Source organism: Bos grunniens, chromosome 2 (genome assembly GCF_055505025.1).
Source record: "Bos grunniens cultivar Pamir isolate PY7600 chromosome 2, Bosgru_T2T1.0, whole genome shotgun sequence".
Lineage (NCBI taxonomy): Eukaryota > Metazoa > Chordata > Mammalia > Artiodactyla > Bovidae > Bos > Bos grunniens.
In genome coordinates this window covers 34,364,581-34,383,269 of record NC_141166.1, presented here as the reverse complement: position 1 = coordinate 34,383,269, position 18,689 = coordinate 34,364,581, and the positions used below count along the sequence as shown (strand labels likewise).

Sequence of the window (18,689 nt, the reverse complement as noted above, 5' to 3'; positions counted from 1 at the left end):
TACAAATAAGAAAACTTAGTTTGAAGTGGTTTAAATAACCTATCCAAGCTAATACAACATTGTTGGATGACAGGACTTAAGCTCCAAATGTGCCTACTCCTCTATCCTATGGCTGAATTCCATTGGGATACTAACAATGTTCACACATGATTACAAAGTCGTGACTGCTTCTTCTATACTTGCACAAAGGATACACGCTAAAGTCAGAACTTTTATCAATAAATTAATCAGTCAATATTTTTTCAATTAAATAGCCTCTCATATTATTGCCCATAAGCCATCTGATATATTTTTGTGGAATAAGTTAAGACAGGAATTAAGCATCAAAAACTGAAGCATAAAGTTGAATAGGAAATTGCTATTTGTACTTAAAATTGGAAGTGAGTGTTTTATTATAATATTAGTAATCATAAAGCAATTTATTTTACTAATTCTAAATTTCTGTCTTTTTAAAACAAGTAAAATGCATGTTACTGGCAAATGGAAAATGAAAAGATTTCAACTTTTAGATTTCTTAATCATCTGACTGGCACTCCTGATACAAATGGACTTTTGTGTCTATTACTCCCATCCTGTAGACCCTGAAAAGCCCTTAATTCAGTATCACCCACACAAGGCAAGAAAGCCAGAGTTATCGCCCTCTCTCCTTCCTCTTATCACCTCTACTCAGTGTTTCCTGTGGAATAAAATGGATTGTATTTGTCGCTTACATGATTCTTTCACACTAGAGAATTCTAACAGTGATGTATTCGCCCCCACCTGCACAGGACCTTGTTTTAATGCTGTTATAGATTAAGGCAATGGCACCCCACTCCAGTACTCTTGCTTGGAAAATCCCATGGACAGAGGAGCCTGTTAGGCTGCAATCCATGGGCTCGCTAAGAGTCGGACACGACTGAGTGACTTCACTTTCACTTTTCACTTTCATGCATTGGAGAAGGAAATGACAGCCCACTCCAGTGTTCTTGCCTGGAGAATCCCAGGGACGGGGGAGCCTGGTGGGCTGCCGTCTACGGGGTCGCACAGAGTCGGACATGACTGAAGTGACTTAGCATAGTATAGCATATAGATTATGGGCTTTTAACTGATAAACAGTCTGTCCTTTTCAATATCAACAGGAAAGTTTTGAAGTTATGCAGTTGTTCACTTTTCCCTTTTTGCATAAATGGGTAATAAATGGAACAGCCTTAGCATGGAGACATACAGGCTGTACTCAAAATGTTCAGTTCCTTGACAGGGACCTTCCTTGTACTAAAACCACTCTCAATCCAGCTTATCAGTGAAGGACTAGAAGCTGCTGCTTTTCTAGGCTATTTTACAAGTATAATACTTTATCAAAATCTTTATCTTCAATCTACTAGCCTTTGTCTATACCTTTGAGTTCTTCAAAGATCTTAGAGGCAACTAAAACATCATTTTCCCTCTTAAATACACACTGATATTTTCCTTGTTAAGTGTACATTTGCCTACTTAAAAAATACATCTGTTATTGCAACTAAAGAGAGAGTTTTGCTTACATTCTCCTTATCTATATTTTATTTTTATCTATGCTATCCCTTATGTTTTCAAAAAGGCTATATTTTATTGTCATAAGGCTCCTTGAAAATATCCATATTTTACAAATGGCTCTATACACCAACAGTTTATCGGTATGGGCAGTATATAATTATAGAATTGCCTGTCCTTGAAACAAATGCCAAAATATATTTACATTTTTTAGAATTGTTTTAGAAGAAAATATTTTAGAGGAAAAAATCATTAATATTATTCATTGTTGTGTAGCAACTATAATGATGAGTTTTCAAGAATGAGTAAACTTTTTGTACTTGACAATTAATAATTTTAGATGGGGTGTACTTCATAACTGTTTTTGCAGTATTCTTGTGTTTTACATTATCTCAGAGTAAATGCAAATTTACTCTGTAGAAAGATTAATAATTCTGTATCCATTATAATAGTACCATCAGTTATTCTTATAATCAATTGATTTAAAAACTCAAAACTTATTTTTATAGATACCTAAATGGTCAATTTTGCCATTTATTGAGCGAAGGCTAGCTATGGAGTTCATCTTCGTATACCTTACATACGCTTTACTGTCTGAGCCACCAGGGAAGTTATACCTTACATACACTACCTTATGTATGAAAGTGAAAGTGAAGTTGCTTAGTTGTGTCCAACTCTTTGCAACCCCATGGACTGTAGCCTACCAGGCTCCTCTGTCCATGGGATTTTCCAGGCAAGAGTACTAGAGTGGGTTGCCATTTCCTTCTCCAAGGGATCTTCCCAACCCAGGGATCGAACCCAGGTCTCCTGCATTGTAGACGCCCGGGGGAAGTTATCTTATGTATAATACACATTTAATGAATATGCTGAAGAAATAATTTCAAAAATTTATATCATTTCTGAATTTTATTTTATTACCTACCTAATTTACTATAGCTACATGGGCAAGGCAAAGCTATGTGCACTCATTACAATTGCTTGGCAAAAATTGTTTTTTCAAGAAGAATGAAGTAGTTTTTGACAGACATCCCAGAAATTATATTCCAGAGTATATTATCAAAATACCAACACCTCAGAAAGAATAGCTATTTCAGTCATTACTCAAATGATACAGTCATATACATTTTCTGACCAAAGGAATTATTAAAAATCTTTGGTTTATTTACTTCTAAAGTATTAAAATTCATTAAGAAGTTTCAGCTCTATGTTCATAGATTGATAAGACTTACAACCTCAGTGTTTCAAATATGCTCCAATCTATGGGACAGATCACTGAAGAGACTACTACAATCCCATTAGAACAGTGAGGAACATTTTTAATCAGTGACACATTGGCCTTATCTCAGATGATTGTGAATTTTGGTTACAATCCATTGGATCCATTGAGTTTTTAGGTGACATCGGCCTAATGCAAATTCCTGGCTAAACGAGTGGCAGTGGATGTTAAATACCCTTGTACTCTGTAATTTAATGCATATTTTAATGAAGTGAACAGTCAGACTTCTGACAGGCATCAGCAACTTTGAAATAGAGTCTTCCAAATTTCTCATACAGTCTGAAAGTAATGAGATTTGTTCCATAAAGTGATGAAATTTATGCCATAAATTATCTCTAAGAGAAGAGTGCTTCTTAAAGCAGAATCATTTCCTTGGTAGAGATCAGATTTTAAATAGTTGTTTAATAAGAAATTTGGGGGAAAGCAGTCTGAACTATGTTCTCTCAGATAATTTTTGCCCATTATCAAGGAAATGGAGTGCCACATGGTATCTGAAGCCTGCTATACTTAGGAGGAAAGCCACTGATGTACTTAGTGTGCTAAAACTTGGTGCTTAGACTCCATCCCTTCTTTAAGTATATATCCCTTTACTCTTCAACAATATTCACTGAGGACTTTCCAGGAATCAAATTTTCTTTCTCAGAGTATTCAGTGAGTGTTTTGCTGGAGTTTTTACTCTAAATCATCCTTTAAGAAAAAGAACATGGGTTTCCTTGGTGGCTCAGTGGTAAAGAATCCACCGGCCAACACAAGAGACATAGGTGGGATCCCTGACTCGGGAAGATCCCACATGCTGCAGATCAACTAAACCCAGGCACCACAATTAGTGAGCCTGTGCTCTAGAGCCCGGGAGCTGAAACTACTAAGCCCATGCACTCTAGAGCCCATGTTCCGTAGCAAGACAAGTCACTTACATGAGGAGCCCTTGCACTGCAACTAGAGAGTAGCCCCCATTCCCCACAACTAGAGAAAAGCCCACACAACAATAAAGACCCAGCACGGCCAAAAATAAAAATATAAATATAATTATTTAAAAAAAAGAAAAAAGACATGTTTAAAATGAAGGCCTTTGCTGAAAAAATATTTTGTAATATACTAAAATCATTTTGTTTAATAAGTAACCATTAAACTTGACGCATTGTAAAATGAGGCTAACTTTTTCTTAGGCCCTTTAACAATTCCCCTACATGTATTCTCATCTTAGTTATCATGGTATTTTCTAGTGCAATAAAAGTCTGTAATTGTCAACTTCTAGATAGTCTAGTCAGTGGAGTGCTTGGAGATTGACGTAACTGGTGAGCCATATGATGGATATGATGAATTTCAAATTACCTTTAGAGGGTAAGTTTATGTTCATTGCCATAATGCTGAAGCCCAAATATTTACTTCATGAATCATAATCAGAAAACTTCTTCCCTCATAGTTCCCATATAATATTTAAATAAAATACAAACATTATTGAATCAGAATTCTATCCATGCATGATAAACAGATGAAACTGCCCAGGTGTATGGTTTAACAAACAAGGAAGCACAGAATATACATAAATAACTGTGTATACATTAACAGAGATTTCCTGAGTATCTGTTATGTACTAACACATCTTCTTGGTGCCAAGAATATAGCAATGAACAATATACTATAAGAAGCTTATAAACTATGAGGAAGGCAGATAAGAATAAATAATTGTAAACAAATCAATAAAATAATTTCATAATCTGATGAGAGCACTGAATGGGCCATGTGTTGGAATAAGATGTTGGAGAGAGAATCAGGTAAGAATTCCTCTGAGAGAGGGCATTTGAATTGACATATAAATGATGAGCCTTCAAGAAAAGAAAATAGATTTGTTGCCTTACTTCTGAGTGATTTATAATGGCCATTTTAACCATTCACAATTACTCTTTATCTAGAGGCTTCTAATCAGAACTTTTCTTCAATGTGTTTCTGACATGATTAATTCTATTAGTTCACAAACCACCAAACCAAGTCCTATAAAACTTTATTGCAACCATATCGTACTTTGAATAAGAGAAATAACCTAAATATTCTTTTAAATATAGTCACGTGCTTCCAGTTTTACACTTCTTACCTTATTTTTAAGAGAGCCATCACTAGCTAAGTACGCAAGTGAATAATATAATATTTCTTACATATGTGCTTCCTAGTAACTCTGTGAGGTTGGTAATATTGTTATTCTTTTGTTTTATAAATAAAGAAACTACAGCACAGAAAGGCTGTATAATTTTCCCAAGATTTAAAACTAGTAAGTAAAGCATTTTAGAAAAGAGTTCAAATACTAAGGCTATGGAGAATTTACTTTTTTAAAATATAAATTTATTTATTTTAATTGGAGGTTAATTACTTTACAATATTGTATTGGTTTTGTCATACATTAACATGAATCTGCCACGGGTGTACACATGTTCCCCATCCTGAACCCCCCTCCCACCTCCCTCTCCATCCCATCCCTCTGGGTCATCCCAGTGCACCAGCCCCAAGCATCCTGTATCATGCATCAGACCTGGACTTGCAATTCATTTCACATATAATATTTATTTCAATGCCATTCTCCCAAATCATCCCACCCTGGATCTCTCCCACAGAGTCCATAAGACTGTTCTATACATCTGTGTCTCTTTTGCTGGCTCGCATACAGGGTTATCGTTACCATCTTTCTAAATTCCATATATATGTGTTAGTATACTGTATTGATGTTTTTCTTTCTGGCTTACTTAACTCTGTATAATAGGCTCCAGTTTCATCCATCTCTATTAGAACTGATTCAAATGTATTCTTTTTAATGGCTGAGTAATACTCCATTGTATATATGTACCACAGCTTTCTTATCCATTCGTCTGCTGATGGACATCTAGGTTGCTTCCATGTCCTGGCTATTATAAACAGTGCTGCATGAATATTGGGGTACACATGTCTCTTTCAATTCTGGTTTCCTCAGTGTGTATGCCCAGAATCAATATAGTGAAAATGAGTATACTACCCAAAGAAATCTATAGATTCAATGCAATCCCTATCAAGCTACCAATGGTATTTTTCTCAGAGCTAGAACAAATAATTTCACAATTTGTATGGAAATACAAAAAACCTTGAATAGCCAAAGCAATCATGAGAAAGAAGAATGGAACTGGAAGAATCAACCTGCCTGACTTCAGGCTCTACTACAAAGCCACAGTCATCAAGAAAGTATGGTACTGGCACAAAGACAGAAATATAGATCAATGGAACAAAATAGAAAGCCCAGAGAATTTACTTTTAACCACAATACCACAGCCACCCAAATAAAATCAACAAAATGAAACTTTTTTTTTTCAATTTTTCCTAACTTAGAGCTCCTCGATTTTTAAGAATGTTACTTCAGCCTTACCAAGTTAAAATAGTAAGTGGAATCCTGCCAATTGCCTTGTCACTTTGAATTTGTATAACAAACTTTATAGATTGGACCTATTTCCTCCCAGGTACTCTACATATAATGCCAGTAACAGTCACCACATAAAGAATAATGCTGTAAGGTATTGGTGCCTGGACCAAATATCCAGGCTTTCCTCCAGAAAGGATAAGTAAGTCTCATTGTATTCAGATTACAAAATAAGGATGTATGTTCTAGAAGAAAGGCTTTCCTAATAGCTCAGTGGTAAAGAATCCAACTGCCAATTCAGAAGACATGGGTTCAATCCCTGGGTCAGGAAGATCCCCTGAAGAAGGAAATGGTGACCCACTCCAGTATTCTCACCTGAGAAATCCCATGGACAGAGGAGCCTTGTGGGCTACAGTCCATGGAGTTGCAAAAGAGTTGGATAACTAAGTGACAAAACAGCAACAGCAACAATCTTCTCTAAATATCTAGAGACTTCTTTGCAAGTCTCCAATATAACATGATCTAATAATCTTATAATGATACTTAGCAATGATCACATTAGCTTCAGATTCTCACAAAGAACATATTTGACTGTTTTTCTGGAGTTAGTCCCTCCACTAATCTAAGTTACCAGTTCTCAGGCTAATTTTTGCATTTTTTAAATCAATCACAAGGCATTCTACTGTTTCCAGGATTCTGGAATTCTAATTCTGCAAGAATTCTCAAAAGTCACGGACAATGGCATTAGGATCTCAGCTTCAAGGTCTTCAGTGATAAACCATGGTTTAAAGGGTGCATATTGCTGTATTGCCATGTTTCCATTCTAAAACCAAGGAGGAAGATTTGAGCTCTAGCCACCTAAACCAAGAGTTAAGAAAGAGCCCCTTTTCATTCTATTAATTTCAAAATAAATACATCTCTAGAAGGGCACCCCTTGAACTCTAGGAATGGCCTGGATAGCATTTGGATTTGCCACATGAATAATTTAATTACAGCAGAAACTGTAGAAAAAATGTATGGTTCTGCTTAAACAGATAACATGTTCAAAAAAACTAAGATGAAGGCATACACATTCATAACACATACAATATTCAGATCACCTAGTACAAACATTAAGAAATAAATTTGACCTTTAAACCTAATTTCAATTAAAATCTATGTGAAGGTGTATACAGTGAATGTTACTTTATTTTTCAGAACTTTCATTGAAATAAAATGCTCTGTGAGATTTCTTAGAAAAAGATTTTCCTTGTATACAATTTTAGGATGGTGTCATTTAATCATCTTACTGACCAAATCTCTAACTGACAGGAGCCATGTACTGATCATAATTTCACATGTTCTTCTAAAAGATAGAAAAAAAGCTAGCAAGAATAATTTATTTTTTTTCTGAAGTACTTGTTCCAGTGTTCTCTGTTCCTCGAAAGATAGCTTTATTGTTTAATCTTTGGTTTTACGGGGGACACTTTCAGATCTAATCTATAGTCTTCACATTGAAGAGCATGATAAAAGGAAATTTGTAACCAGCTCAGTGCTTAAGATGTAAAGATTTATTCAAAGCATCAAACCTTTCAGAGTTTTATGCTGTAAGGTGGGAAGGATTTTTACAGCAATGTAAATAAATGTGAAGGATTTTTACAGTAATGTTAATGTTAAAGGAGCACACTGCCCACTCCTAGGAACTTCTTGTTGTATAAGCAATGACTTTGAAAGTAGGGATGGTGCAGGAAGTCAAATGAGGCAAGAAAATGATGGGTGAACTGGCGAGCTCAAGAAAAGAAAGAGGCTAGGGAGGGAGGCTGCAGACAACAGACAGGGGCTTTAGTGTAAGATCAGTAGATTAAATTTGAGAAGAGTATTTAGAGGGGCTGGGGACAGGCACATGGAGGCTTCCAATGAGAAGAAGTAGACTGTAACAGAGGCATTCTTTGAAAACAATCAAATAAAAAACAAAAGAACTAACATGTTTCTTGAAAAGAGATTCTAGACCAGGAAGAGCAACTGGTATGTAAATAAAGCCAAGTTCAGGGAAAGATTGATTAGAAGCTGCTAATGGCTAGAGTGATATTTTTATTTTTCTAATTTGTGATTCTCATTATTCAAAAATCACTTTCAAAAGTCGAACACGACTGAGTGACTGAACTGAACTGAATGGCTAGAGTGATATTTTTATTTTTCTAATTTGTGATTCTCATTATTGAAAAATCCCTTTCAAAAGTCTAGCATCCTCTTATGACTAAGCCTTGTAGTATTAGCTCTTCCTCAGAGTATTTTTCAGGAATCCATTGTATATACTTCCAGCCACCACTGATTTCAGGCAGAGGCCCTGAGGTCTTTACTAGACCATTATCTGTTATTGCCTCTCCCAGATAACTACCATGAGTGTAGCTACCAGGTTACAAGACTTGAAGATGCCAAAGTCACCAAGAACATGAGCCTCATGGAAAACTATCTCTAGCCTATTACAATTTTCTACGAACTCACTCTGACAGGAAGTTTAGAAGCTCTACTGCTCCATAAGAATCTATTTACCAACAAACCTAGTTAGTGAAATTCTCTTTCTTAGCAGGAAGTACCTATCCTCTATAAATCATTCATTCAGTTGCTAATGGTTATTTTCGTGGATCTGATTGGCCTAGAGAGATGTACAACACACTGGACAAAAAACTACTCAGAGGGGGGTACACAGAATACACCTCTCATGGCAGTACTGTATAGCAGTTAGGCTGCCTAAATTCAAACCCTGCCCTTCCCCTACAGCCTACAGTACCTATCGAACCTCTCTCAGTCTATTTGCTTATCTGTGAGATGGAGATGTTCACTCTTGCCATCTCTTGTTTGACCACTTCCAGTTTGCCTTGATTGATGGATCTGACATTCCAGATTCCTATGCAATATTGCTCTTTACAGCATCGGACCTTGCTTCTGTCACCAGTCACATCCACACTGGGTATTGTTTTTGCTTTGGCTCCATCCCTTCATTCTTTCTGGAGTTATTTCTCCACTGATCTCCAGTACCATATTGGGCACCTACTGACCTGGGGAGTTCCTCTTTCAGTATCCTATCATTTTGCCTTTTCATACCGTTGATGGGGTTCTCAAGGCAAGAATACTGAAGTGGTTTGCCATTCCCTTCTCCAGTGGACCACATTCTGTCAGACCTCTCCACCATGACCTGCCCGTCTTGGGTTGCCCCACGGGCATGACTTAGTTTCATTGAGTTAGACAAGGCTGTGGTCCTAGTGTGATTAGATTGACTAGTTTTCTATGAGTATGGTTTCAGTGTGTCTGCCTTCTGATGCCCTTTTGCAACACCTACCATCTTACTTGAGTTTCTCTTACCTTGGACGAGGGGTATCTCCTCACCGCCGCCACTTCTGACCTTGAATGTGGAATAGCTCCTCTATTCTCACAACTGAGCGACTGAACTAAACTGAACTGAGATGGAGATAATAACAAAACATCTTTCATAGTAAGTTATTATGAAATAAGTAACTTGATATAGTGTGATACTCAGCAGTTAATTTCAAAACTATCGTTTGAATCAGAATGGTGTTCTTCCTCAGTCTACACTGGGAATCTAATAACCCAACAAATCTTTCTCAATGACTGCAGATACTTTGAAATAAGTGTTTTGCATTGGAAAATCTAGGGCCTCTTTGGGATTTTTAATGCCCAAAGCAGTCCGCTAGTGTTGCACAGATCAGCCTCTCCTTCAGCAAGAAGGGAACCAGCAGAACAACCACAGCTGCGGAAGGGCAAGATGCAGAAACAATGATACTCAGTTTAGTTCAGTTCAGTCACTCAGTCGTGTCCGACTCTTCGCGACCCCATGAATTGCAACACACCAGGCCTCCCTGTCCATCACCAACTCCCGGAGTTCACTCAGACTCAAGTCCATCGAGTCAGTGATGCCATCCAGCCATCTCATCCTCTGTTGTCCCCTTCTACTCCTGCCCCCAATCCCTCCCAGCATCAGAGTCTTTTCCAATGAGTCAACTCTTTGCATGAGGTGGCCAAAGTACTGGAGTTTCAGCTTTAGCATCATTCCTTCCAAAGAAATCCCAGGGCTGATCTCCTTCAGAATGGACAGGTTGAATCTGTTTGCAGTCCAAGGGACTCTCAAAGAGTCTTCTCCAATACCACCATTCAAAAGCATCAATTCTTCAGCACTCAGCTTTCTTCACAGTCCAACTCTCACATCCATACATGACCACAGGAAAAACCATAGCCTTGACTAGACGGACCTTTGTTGGCAAAGTAATGTCTCTGCTTTTCAATATGCTATCTAGATTGGTCATAACTTTTCTTCCAAGGAGTAAGTGTCCTTTAATTTCATGGCTGCAGTCACCATCTGCAGTGATTTTGGAGCCAAAGTCTGCCACTGTTTCCCCATCTATTTCCCATGAAGTGATGGGACCAGATGCCATGATCTTAGTTTTCTGAATATCGAGCTTTAAGCCAACTTTTTCACTCTCCTCTATCACTTTCATCAAGAGACTTTGTAGTTCCTCTCCAATTTTCTCTCATGTTAGCGATAAATTCAGGCTAAGTCCTTGCTGTACATCAGAAGGCTATGCAAAAGTCCTTCTTTGCAACTAATAAAGAAAAGGGAGACAACTTCTGACAAGTTTGCTTCGCAATTTAAGATCTCACAATGGGACTTGCAAAATAGGAAGCAGTATAGCAGATTGAATACCCATCTCTCTTGCTATTTCCTCACTCAGAATTTCCTTCATCAAATACCATGTTGTAATAACAAACTTTCCCTTAATTTACTGAGGTTATTTGGTAGAGGAGCTCCAGGAATGTCCCAGCCCTTGGGATGATACAGTAGATTTTTCTGGAATACTTAACCACATGGTAAAGAGCTTAACTGTTCTCACCAATAAACTAGTTGACCATGCTAAGAGATAGCAATATTTCTTCCATGGATTCTATGGCTAATCCCATTGTATTTACTAAATTTGAAAGTAAAATAATTCACTGAAAGCTAAGCTCATATGAATGGATAAAGAAGTCATGGTACATAAATACAGTGGAATATTACTCAGCCATAAAAAGGAATGAATTTGAGTCAGTTCTAGTGAGGTAGATGAATGTAGAGCTTATTATACAGAGTGAAGTCAGAAGGAGAAAAATAAATATCACATATTAGTGTATATGCATGGAATCTAGAAAAACGGTACTGATGAACCTATTTACAGTGCAAGAATAAAAATGCAGACATAGAGAACAGACTTACGGACACAGAGGGAGAATGAGAGAGTGGGACAAATTGAGAAAGTAGCATTGAAATATATACACTACCAAGTATAAAATAGGTAGCTAGTGGGAAGCTGCTATATAACACAGGGAGCTCAGCTCGGTATTCTGCGATGACCTAGTGGGGTGGGATGGGGGTAGGTGGGATGGAGGCTCAAGAGGGAGGGGATATATGTATACTTATGGCTGATTCACTGTTATACAGCAGAAACCATCACAGTATTGTAAAGCAATTATCCTCCAATTAAAAATAAACTTATAAAAAGAACATTGGCTTCCCTCATAACTCAGTCAGTCAAGAATCTGCCTGCAAGGCAGGAGACCCAGGTTTGATTCCTCAGTCAAGAAGATCTAGAGAAGGAAATAGCAACCCACTCCAGTATCTGTGCCTAGAAAATCCCACTGACAGAGGAGCCTGGCAGGATACAGTCCATGCGCTTGCAACAGACAGACATGACTTAGCGACTAAACCATCACCAATAAAAAGAAAATAAAAAAATAAGAAAGCTAGACTATCCTTCAAATAGAAAGCATAGATAAAATTAACTTTAAGTAATTAGTTGAAAGATTTCTACTCTCACAGACTACCTGAGTCAAGATGCATTGATATTTCATAAAGTGTCAAGTTCATAAAGAGAAAGGCCTTGTGGACAGTCGTCACTGAGACAAAAGCCGTGGACTTGAATGAACACACAAGTGAGTCACTCTGGCAAAGAAATTGGAGGCAGAACTTTCCAAGGACAAATGGCTTGTTAGATCTGTATAGCTTCTGAGAACTCCAAGTTTTCATTCCAGAATTTCCAACTTCTATTTTATGAAAAGGAAAAACTAGAAAGTATAAAAGATGAGAAAGTCACAGAGTGGCCACTGCTTTAGATTATTTGTGGTATAGGAAGTTTCTAGAAAGGAATGAGAAAACCCCAAACTCATTCTTGTCTGGTAAGTACTGTGAAGACAAAAATTGGCGTCTACTTCTTAATTTTTTTCTCTAAATGAATCACTGTTCAATTCTACTTTTAGAGTCTCTGACTCTTAAATAGTGGCTTTTTAAAGTCTGTCAATTTTAGTTCATTCATAAAAGCAAGCAGGCAAGATGAAAGGTATTCACTAAATCTTCGAAGAGGCAGTACCTGGACATTTGGATCCCAAATGCAATCTCCTCTAAAATTCACATTAGAGAAAAAAATGCCCTTGAGAATCTAGGTTAGCTTGAAAAGGAATTTCTACCAAGGGTAAAGCTCTCCATTTACCATTTTCTCATTTCTCAGTAATCCTTTCTTTGCAGGCAAAAATGACAAATGGAAAAAACTTATTGCACATGTGCCAGTGTCATTCCTGTTTAGCAGAGGAAGGCAGAGCAATCAGTGCATCTGGAAATCAAACCAGGAGGTGACATTTTAGCTGTCCAAATCTTTCTTTGGAAAGTAGGAACATAAGACATAGGAAACATCATACATGAGTGCTCTGGTTGCTCATGGCAACCTGAGCTGCACTTGGCAACCCACCAACCCACACACCCTTGGCTTGGGTGTCCAGGTGGCCTTCCATGGGGAAAAAATGATCATACACATGGTAAATGGAGTTAATACAATAAAGCCAATATAAACACTGATGTTTTATCTTCTGACAGCATATGAATGTGCAAGCACTAAGTTATAGGAGAAAAGGGGCTAATTTTAGATTTGTTCCTAGCCCTCTCCATGTGAATGGTGTCGCTGTGAGCCCAGCAATGAAGTTCACTGTGTTGTAGCAGACTGCGCAGTTCCTGAGTGTGTCAACCCAGTCTATGAACCAGAACAGTGTTGTCCTGTCTGCAAAAATGGTAAGACCATACTGCATTAGCTTTCAAAGAGGGGTTAGTGCAAAGTACAGATATGCCACCACTACACACCATTCAATGCAGAAGCCCTCTGAGATATACCTGTGTGATTTTTCAATGTGGGCATAGTCAATTAATATTTTTATCCCACCTTAAAGTGAAAATAAGCCAGCAATGGGTGAATCATGAAGTTTTCCATCTGGGGAATTAGAGCTCTTACAAGCTGACTTTGTTGTGCTCCCTATTATTTATTGTTGATTTATAAAATTTTGGGACGAACGCAGTACCATCTTTTTGTAGTGATTGGATTTCTCTTTCGTGGAGGCTATGAAGCAGTTCCTAGTATGTACCCAGGATAGAGAGTAGCATAAATGCCAGGTATTTTGCTTCGTGCATAGACAAGACTTAAAGTTATCAACGAATTACAAAAACCAATTACTCATGCACTTAATAGAAATAAGAAAGACTAGAAAGTTTGGAGCTTTTATTCTAGGTCTTTAGTACAATGAAAAAGTACGCTTATAGTAACTACCATGGAGGGGAACTTGGTTTATAAGTTTATGGGTTCTTTCTGGCCCTTATATGAAGGAGAGGTTGAAATGACTGGCATGCCAATCACCCAAAGTCAAGGCCATGCCGCAGAGAAAACAAGGCAGTGCTATAAACCCAGGAAAACTTACCAACAAACTCAAAATCACACTCTTGCCATGATTTTGATTGTATATGATCAAAATATACAATCATATATCAATCAAAACATAAATCTTCACTATGTAACATTCTGTCAGTGCACAAATATCTGCTTGAAAAGGTAGGTCTAGCTCTTAATTAAGCTGAGGTCACTCTAATGTTGAATCCCTGCCTTCTTCCTTGGATTAGCAGTTCTCATCTTCCTCTGTTATTGTGTATTTTTGTCTAGAATCTGGTATTATGTAAGCTCACCTACTAATCTTTTCCCTTGCAGAGTTATAATTAGTAAAACAAACAAAAAACAGGTTATTTAGCAAAAAAAAAAAAAAGCAGTTCTGATTGTTTTTATACTATTCATAGTGTTTTGGCATCTTCTCATATGACTTACAAAGAACCCTTATGACATTTTTCAGGCACAGTTTTTGTTATTTCTCATCATATAAATCTGTTAAGTCAAATGTTAAACAACACACCTGGGTTCTCTTTTTCTTCTTATCCTTCCCATCCGACTCATCCGTGTTATAGGGACCATCACTCTGACTTAGAAGATAGAGATAAATATCCTCCTGAAGTTCAACCTGATCTAACATATGCAAAGGTATCATCTTTAAGACTTTATACTTTTAAAAGGATATTGAAGAAATTGGAAAAGATACAGGGAAGAACAATAAGATGATTTAATGCTTGAAACATAGGACCTATGAGGACAGACTGAAGGAGTTTGCATAATTTGTCCTGGAGAAGAGAAGGCTCCAGGGAGACCTAACTGTCATAAAGTATATGAATGGTTAGTCTAAAGTAGAAGAGCACCTGTTATTTTTCATTTTCTCCAAGGACAGAAGGAAGAAAAAAATCAGCTTCCTAATCAATCTTTAAAAATAAGATTGACAACTCTTTGACTAAAGACCATTTTTTTTTTCCCCAGAAGCAAGTGTCTAAACAGGTCCTTGAGGATCTTCTCTTCCCTGGATGGACCTGGTTGGCTGTGTTTTACATTTAGGCTAAACAAAACTATCCTTAGAGTTTAAAACTCTCACTTTGACATACTCAAAATACTTGGAAAATTAAAATATATAGACCATATATTTAGAGTACAGGTTTTAAACATATATCATCCTAGGTATTCCCCACCCAAACCTATAATATATCTAGAGTTCATGTTTATGTCAAATGTTAAACTAGCCTCTACAAACTTAGTTACACTGTATTTTATATCACCCAACATTATCCTATATCTCTCTGCCATGTGTGAGAGTAGAAATTTGTCCTCAAATGAAACACTCTGTACATTTTGAATATAAAAATGAATAATGAATGAATTTCAACTGTTTGATTCATTAGGTAATCAATTAGTAACACTTCAGTATTACTGAAAAGTCTATGTGGAGAGAAAGAAATATATTTGTTAAGTTTTTCATGAAGAACTGCAAAACAACCACTTTTCCAATCCCTAGCAATTTTTCTTTTTCCAACTAAGGAAAAAGAACCTGAATTAGAATTAGTCCAAAGACTAACTTTGAATGTGATATAACATTATGACTTGTTAACTTTTATTATTAAGCACCACTAATTAATCACTTATGCCCCAAAGCAAAGTGTAATCGTTGTCTATGAAAAGCATATTAACGATTGCTGGAGAATCCTTATGACCACCAATGGTATCAGTCTCAGTCTCAGTTAAGTTGCTCAGTAGTGTCTGACTTTGCGACCCCATGGACTGCAGCACGCCAGGCCTCCCTGTTCATCACCAGCTCCTGGAGTTTACACAAACTCATGTCCATTGAGTCGGTGATGCCATCCAACCTTCTCATCTTCTGTCATCCCCTTCTCATCCCACCTTCAATCTTTCCCAGCATCAGGGTCTTTTCAAATGAAAAGTTCTTCGCATCAGGTGGCCCAAATATTGGAGTTTCAGCTTCAACATCAGTCCTTCCAATGAATATTCAGGACTGATTTTCTTTAAGATGGACTGGTTGGATCTCCTTGCAGTCCAAAGGAACAAAGTTTTCTCCAACACCATAGTTTAAAAGCATCAATTCTTCGGCGCTCAGCTTTCTTCATAGTCCAACTCTCACATCCATACATGACTACTGGAAGAAAATATTTGACTAGACAGACCTTTGTTGACAAAGTAATATCTCTGCTTTTTAATATGCTGTCTAGGTTGGTTATAACTTTTTTTCCAAGGAGCAAACATCTTTTAATTTCATGGCTGCAATCACCATGTGCAGTGATTTGGGAGCCCAAAATCTTAAGTCAGTCACTGTTTTAACTGTTTCCCCATCTATTTGCCATGAAGTGATGGAACCAGATGCCATGATCTTAGTCTTCTGACTGTTGGTTTTAAGCCAACTTTTTCACTCTCCTCTTTCACTTTCATCAAGAGGCTCTTTAGTTCTTCTTCACTTTCTGCCATAAGGGTGGTATCATCTGCATATCTGAGGTTATTGATATTTCTCCTGGCAATCTGGATTCCAGCTTGTGCTTCATCCAGCCCAGCGTTTCTCTTGATGTACTCTGCATATAAGTTAAATAAGCATGGTGACAATATACAGCCTTGATGTACTCCTTTTCCTATTTAGAACCAGTCTGTTGCTCCATGTCTAGTTCTAACTGTTGCTTCCTGACCTGCATAGAGATTTCTCAAGAGGCAGGTCAGGTGGTCTGGTATTCCCATCTCTTTCAGAATTTTCCACAGTTTATTGTGATCCACACAGTCAAAGACTTTGGCATAGTCAGTAAAGCAAAAGTAGATGTTTTTTCTGGAACTCCCTTGCTTTTTCAATGATCCAACGGATGTTGAAATTTGATCTCTGATTCCTCTGCCTTTCCTAAAACCAGCTTGAACATCTGGAAGTTCATGGTTTGCGTATTGTTGAAGCCTGGCTTGGAGAATTTTGAGCATTACTTTACTAGCATGTGAGATGAGTACAACTGTGCTGTAGTTTGAGCATTCTTTGGCATTGCCTTTCTTTGGGATTGGAATGAAAACTGACTTTTTCCAGTCCTATGGCCACTGCTGAGTTTTCCAGATTTGCTGGCCTATTGAGTGTAGCACTTTCACAACATCATCTTTTAGGATTTGAAATAGGTCAACTGGAATTCCATCACCTCCACTAGCTTTGTTCGTAGTGATCCTTCTAAGGCCCATTTGACTTCGCATTCCAGGATGTCTGGCTCTGGCTGAGTGATCATACCATAGTGAGTATCTGGGTCATGAAGATCTTTTTTGTATAGTTCTTCTGTGTATTCTCACCACCTTTTCCTAATATCTTCTGCTTCTGTTAGGTCCATACCATTTCTGTCCATTATTGAACCCATCTTTGCATGCAATATTCCCTTGGTATCTCTAACTTTCTTGAAGAGATCTCTAATCTTTCCCATTCTATTGTTTTCCTCTGTTTCTTTGCATTGATCACTGAGGAAGGCTTTCTTATCTTTCCTTGCTATTCTTTGGAACTCTGCATTCAAATGGGTATATCTTTTCTTTTCTCCTTTGCCTTTTGCTTTTCTTCTTTTCACAGCTATTTGTAAGGCCTCCTCAGACAACCATTTAGCCTTTTCGCATCTTTTTCTTGGGGATGGTCTTGATCCCTGCCTCCTGTACAATGTCACAAACCTCCATCCATAGTTATTGAGGCTATGTCTGTCTATACTCTGTCTATCAGATCTAATCCCTTGAATCTATTTCTCGCTTCTACTGTATAATCATAAGGGATTTGATTTAGGTCATACCTGAATAGGCTAGTGGTTTTCCCTACTTTCTTCAATGTAAGTCTGAATTTGGCAATTAGGAATTCATGATCTGAGCCACAGTCAGCTCCTGGTCTTGTTTTTGCTGACTGTTTAGAGCTTCTCCATCTTTGGCTGCAAAAATATAATCAATCTGATTTCTAGTATACCAGTGGTACCAGTATTTTTGAGCAAATAGACTGAGCCCAAGGTTTGCTTGCTCTCATTCTTTGTCCAGTAGATGCCAACAGATGACCCAGATGTAGAAGAGCCAAAGGGGCGATAGGTGTGTACTGTAAGAGAGTATACCTAGAACAATTTCTTTAATTTCCAACACATGATAAGACTATCTTATTCCAAATGAAAAGATTCATTTGCACAGCATCGTGTAAACTATTTTTAAGGTATGGTACTATTTTCTTATATTGAAAAACAACAAGAAGAAGATAAAAATCTACCCTATGGATTGAAGGTATAGGCTGTACATTCTAATTTGTAAACACCCCTATAACATTTTCTACATTATCTTAAATCTTCAAAAATGCTGAAAAAATTTAACTTGCGTAAATGCCAACTATATTGGCTGCTAAATACTTTCTTTCTACATGCTAAGATTGATTTTTCTGCCTTCCTGAAATATAACTTGCCAAGAGCAAGAGACATTAAAGATATAAATGAAAGTTTAAAGCAATAGAATCTACTATAAACAATATTCAGTTAATATAAAAATCATCATTCTCAGATTAAGACCAATAAAAAAAGGAAGTACAGTGATGTATATGTAGGTAAATGAAGTTTTCCCAGAAAAGAGTAAAATGTAGCAATTGCCTTTACAAATAAATATTTTTAACATTGTATGTGCAAGGTAATCTGATCCCTAGATAAATAATGATAGTCTCTTTAGTCTTTATAATATGTAATTTTCAAGAATAAATATAAAGTAATATACTTCTAAAACTTTAATGATGTAAAAAAATAATTTTTAATTTCTTGGCCTCCATGTTTTCTTGTCTCATTTCCTGGCT

General features: G+C 37.1%; 1 protein-coding gene across 1 annotated transcript in view; it reads left to right on the top strand.

The window, feature by feature from the left end:
• The window catches only part of VWC2L (von Willebrand factor C domain containing 2 like), a 214,028-nt gene that overhangs the window by 17,758 nt on the left and 177,581 nt on the right, over nt 1-18,689 (top strand). Inside the window, exon 3 of the mRNA XM_086341696.1 lies at nt 13,116-13,245. Coding sequence (XP_086197822.1) covers nt 13,116-13,245 — 130 coding nt within the window. The remainder of the gene's footprint in view (nt 1-13,115; nt 13,246-18,689) is intronic.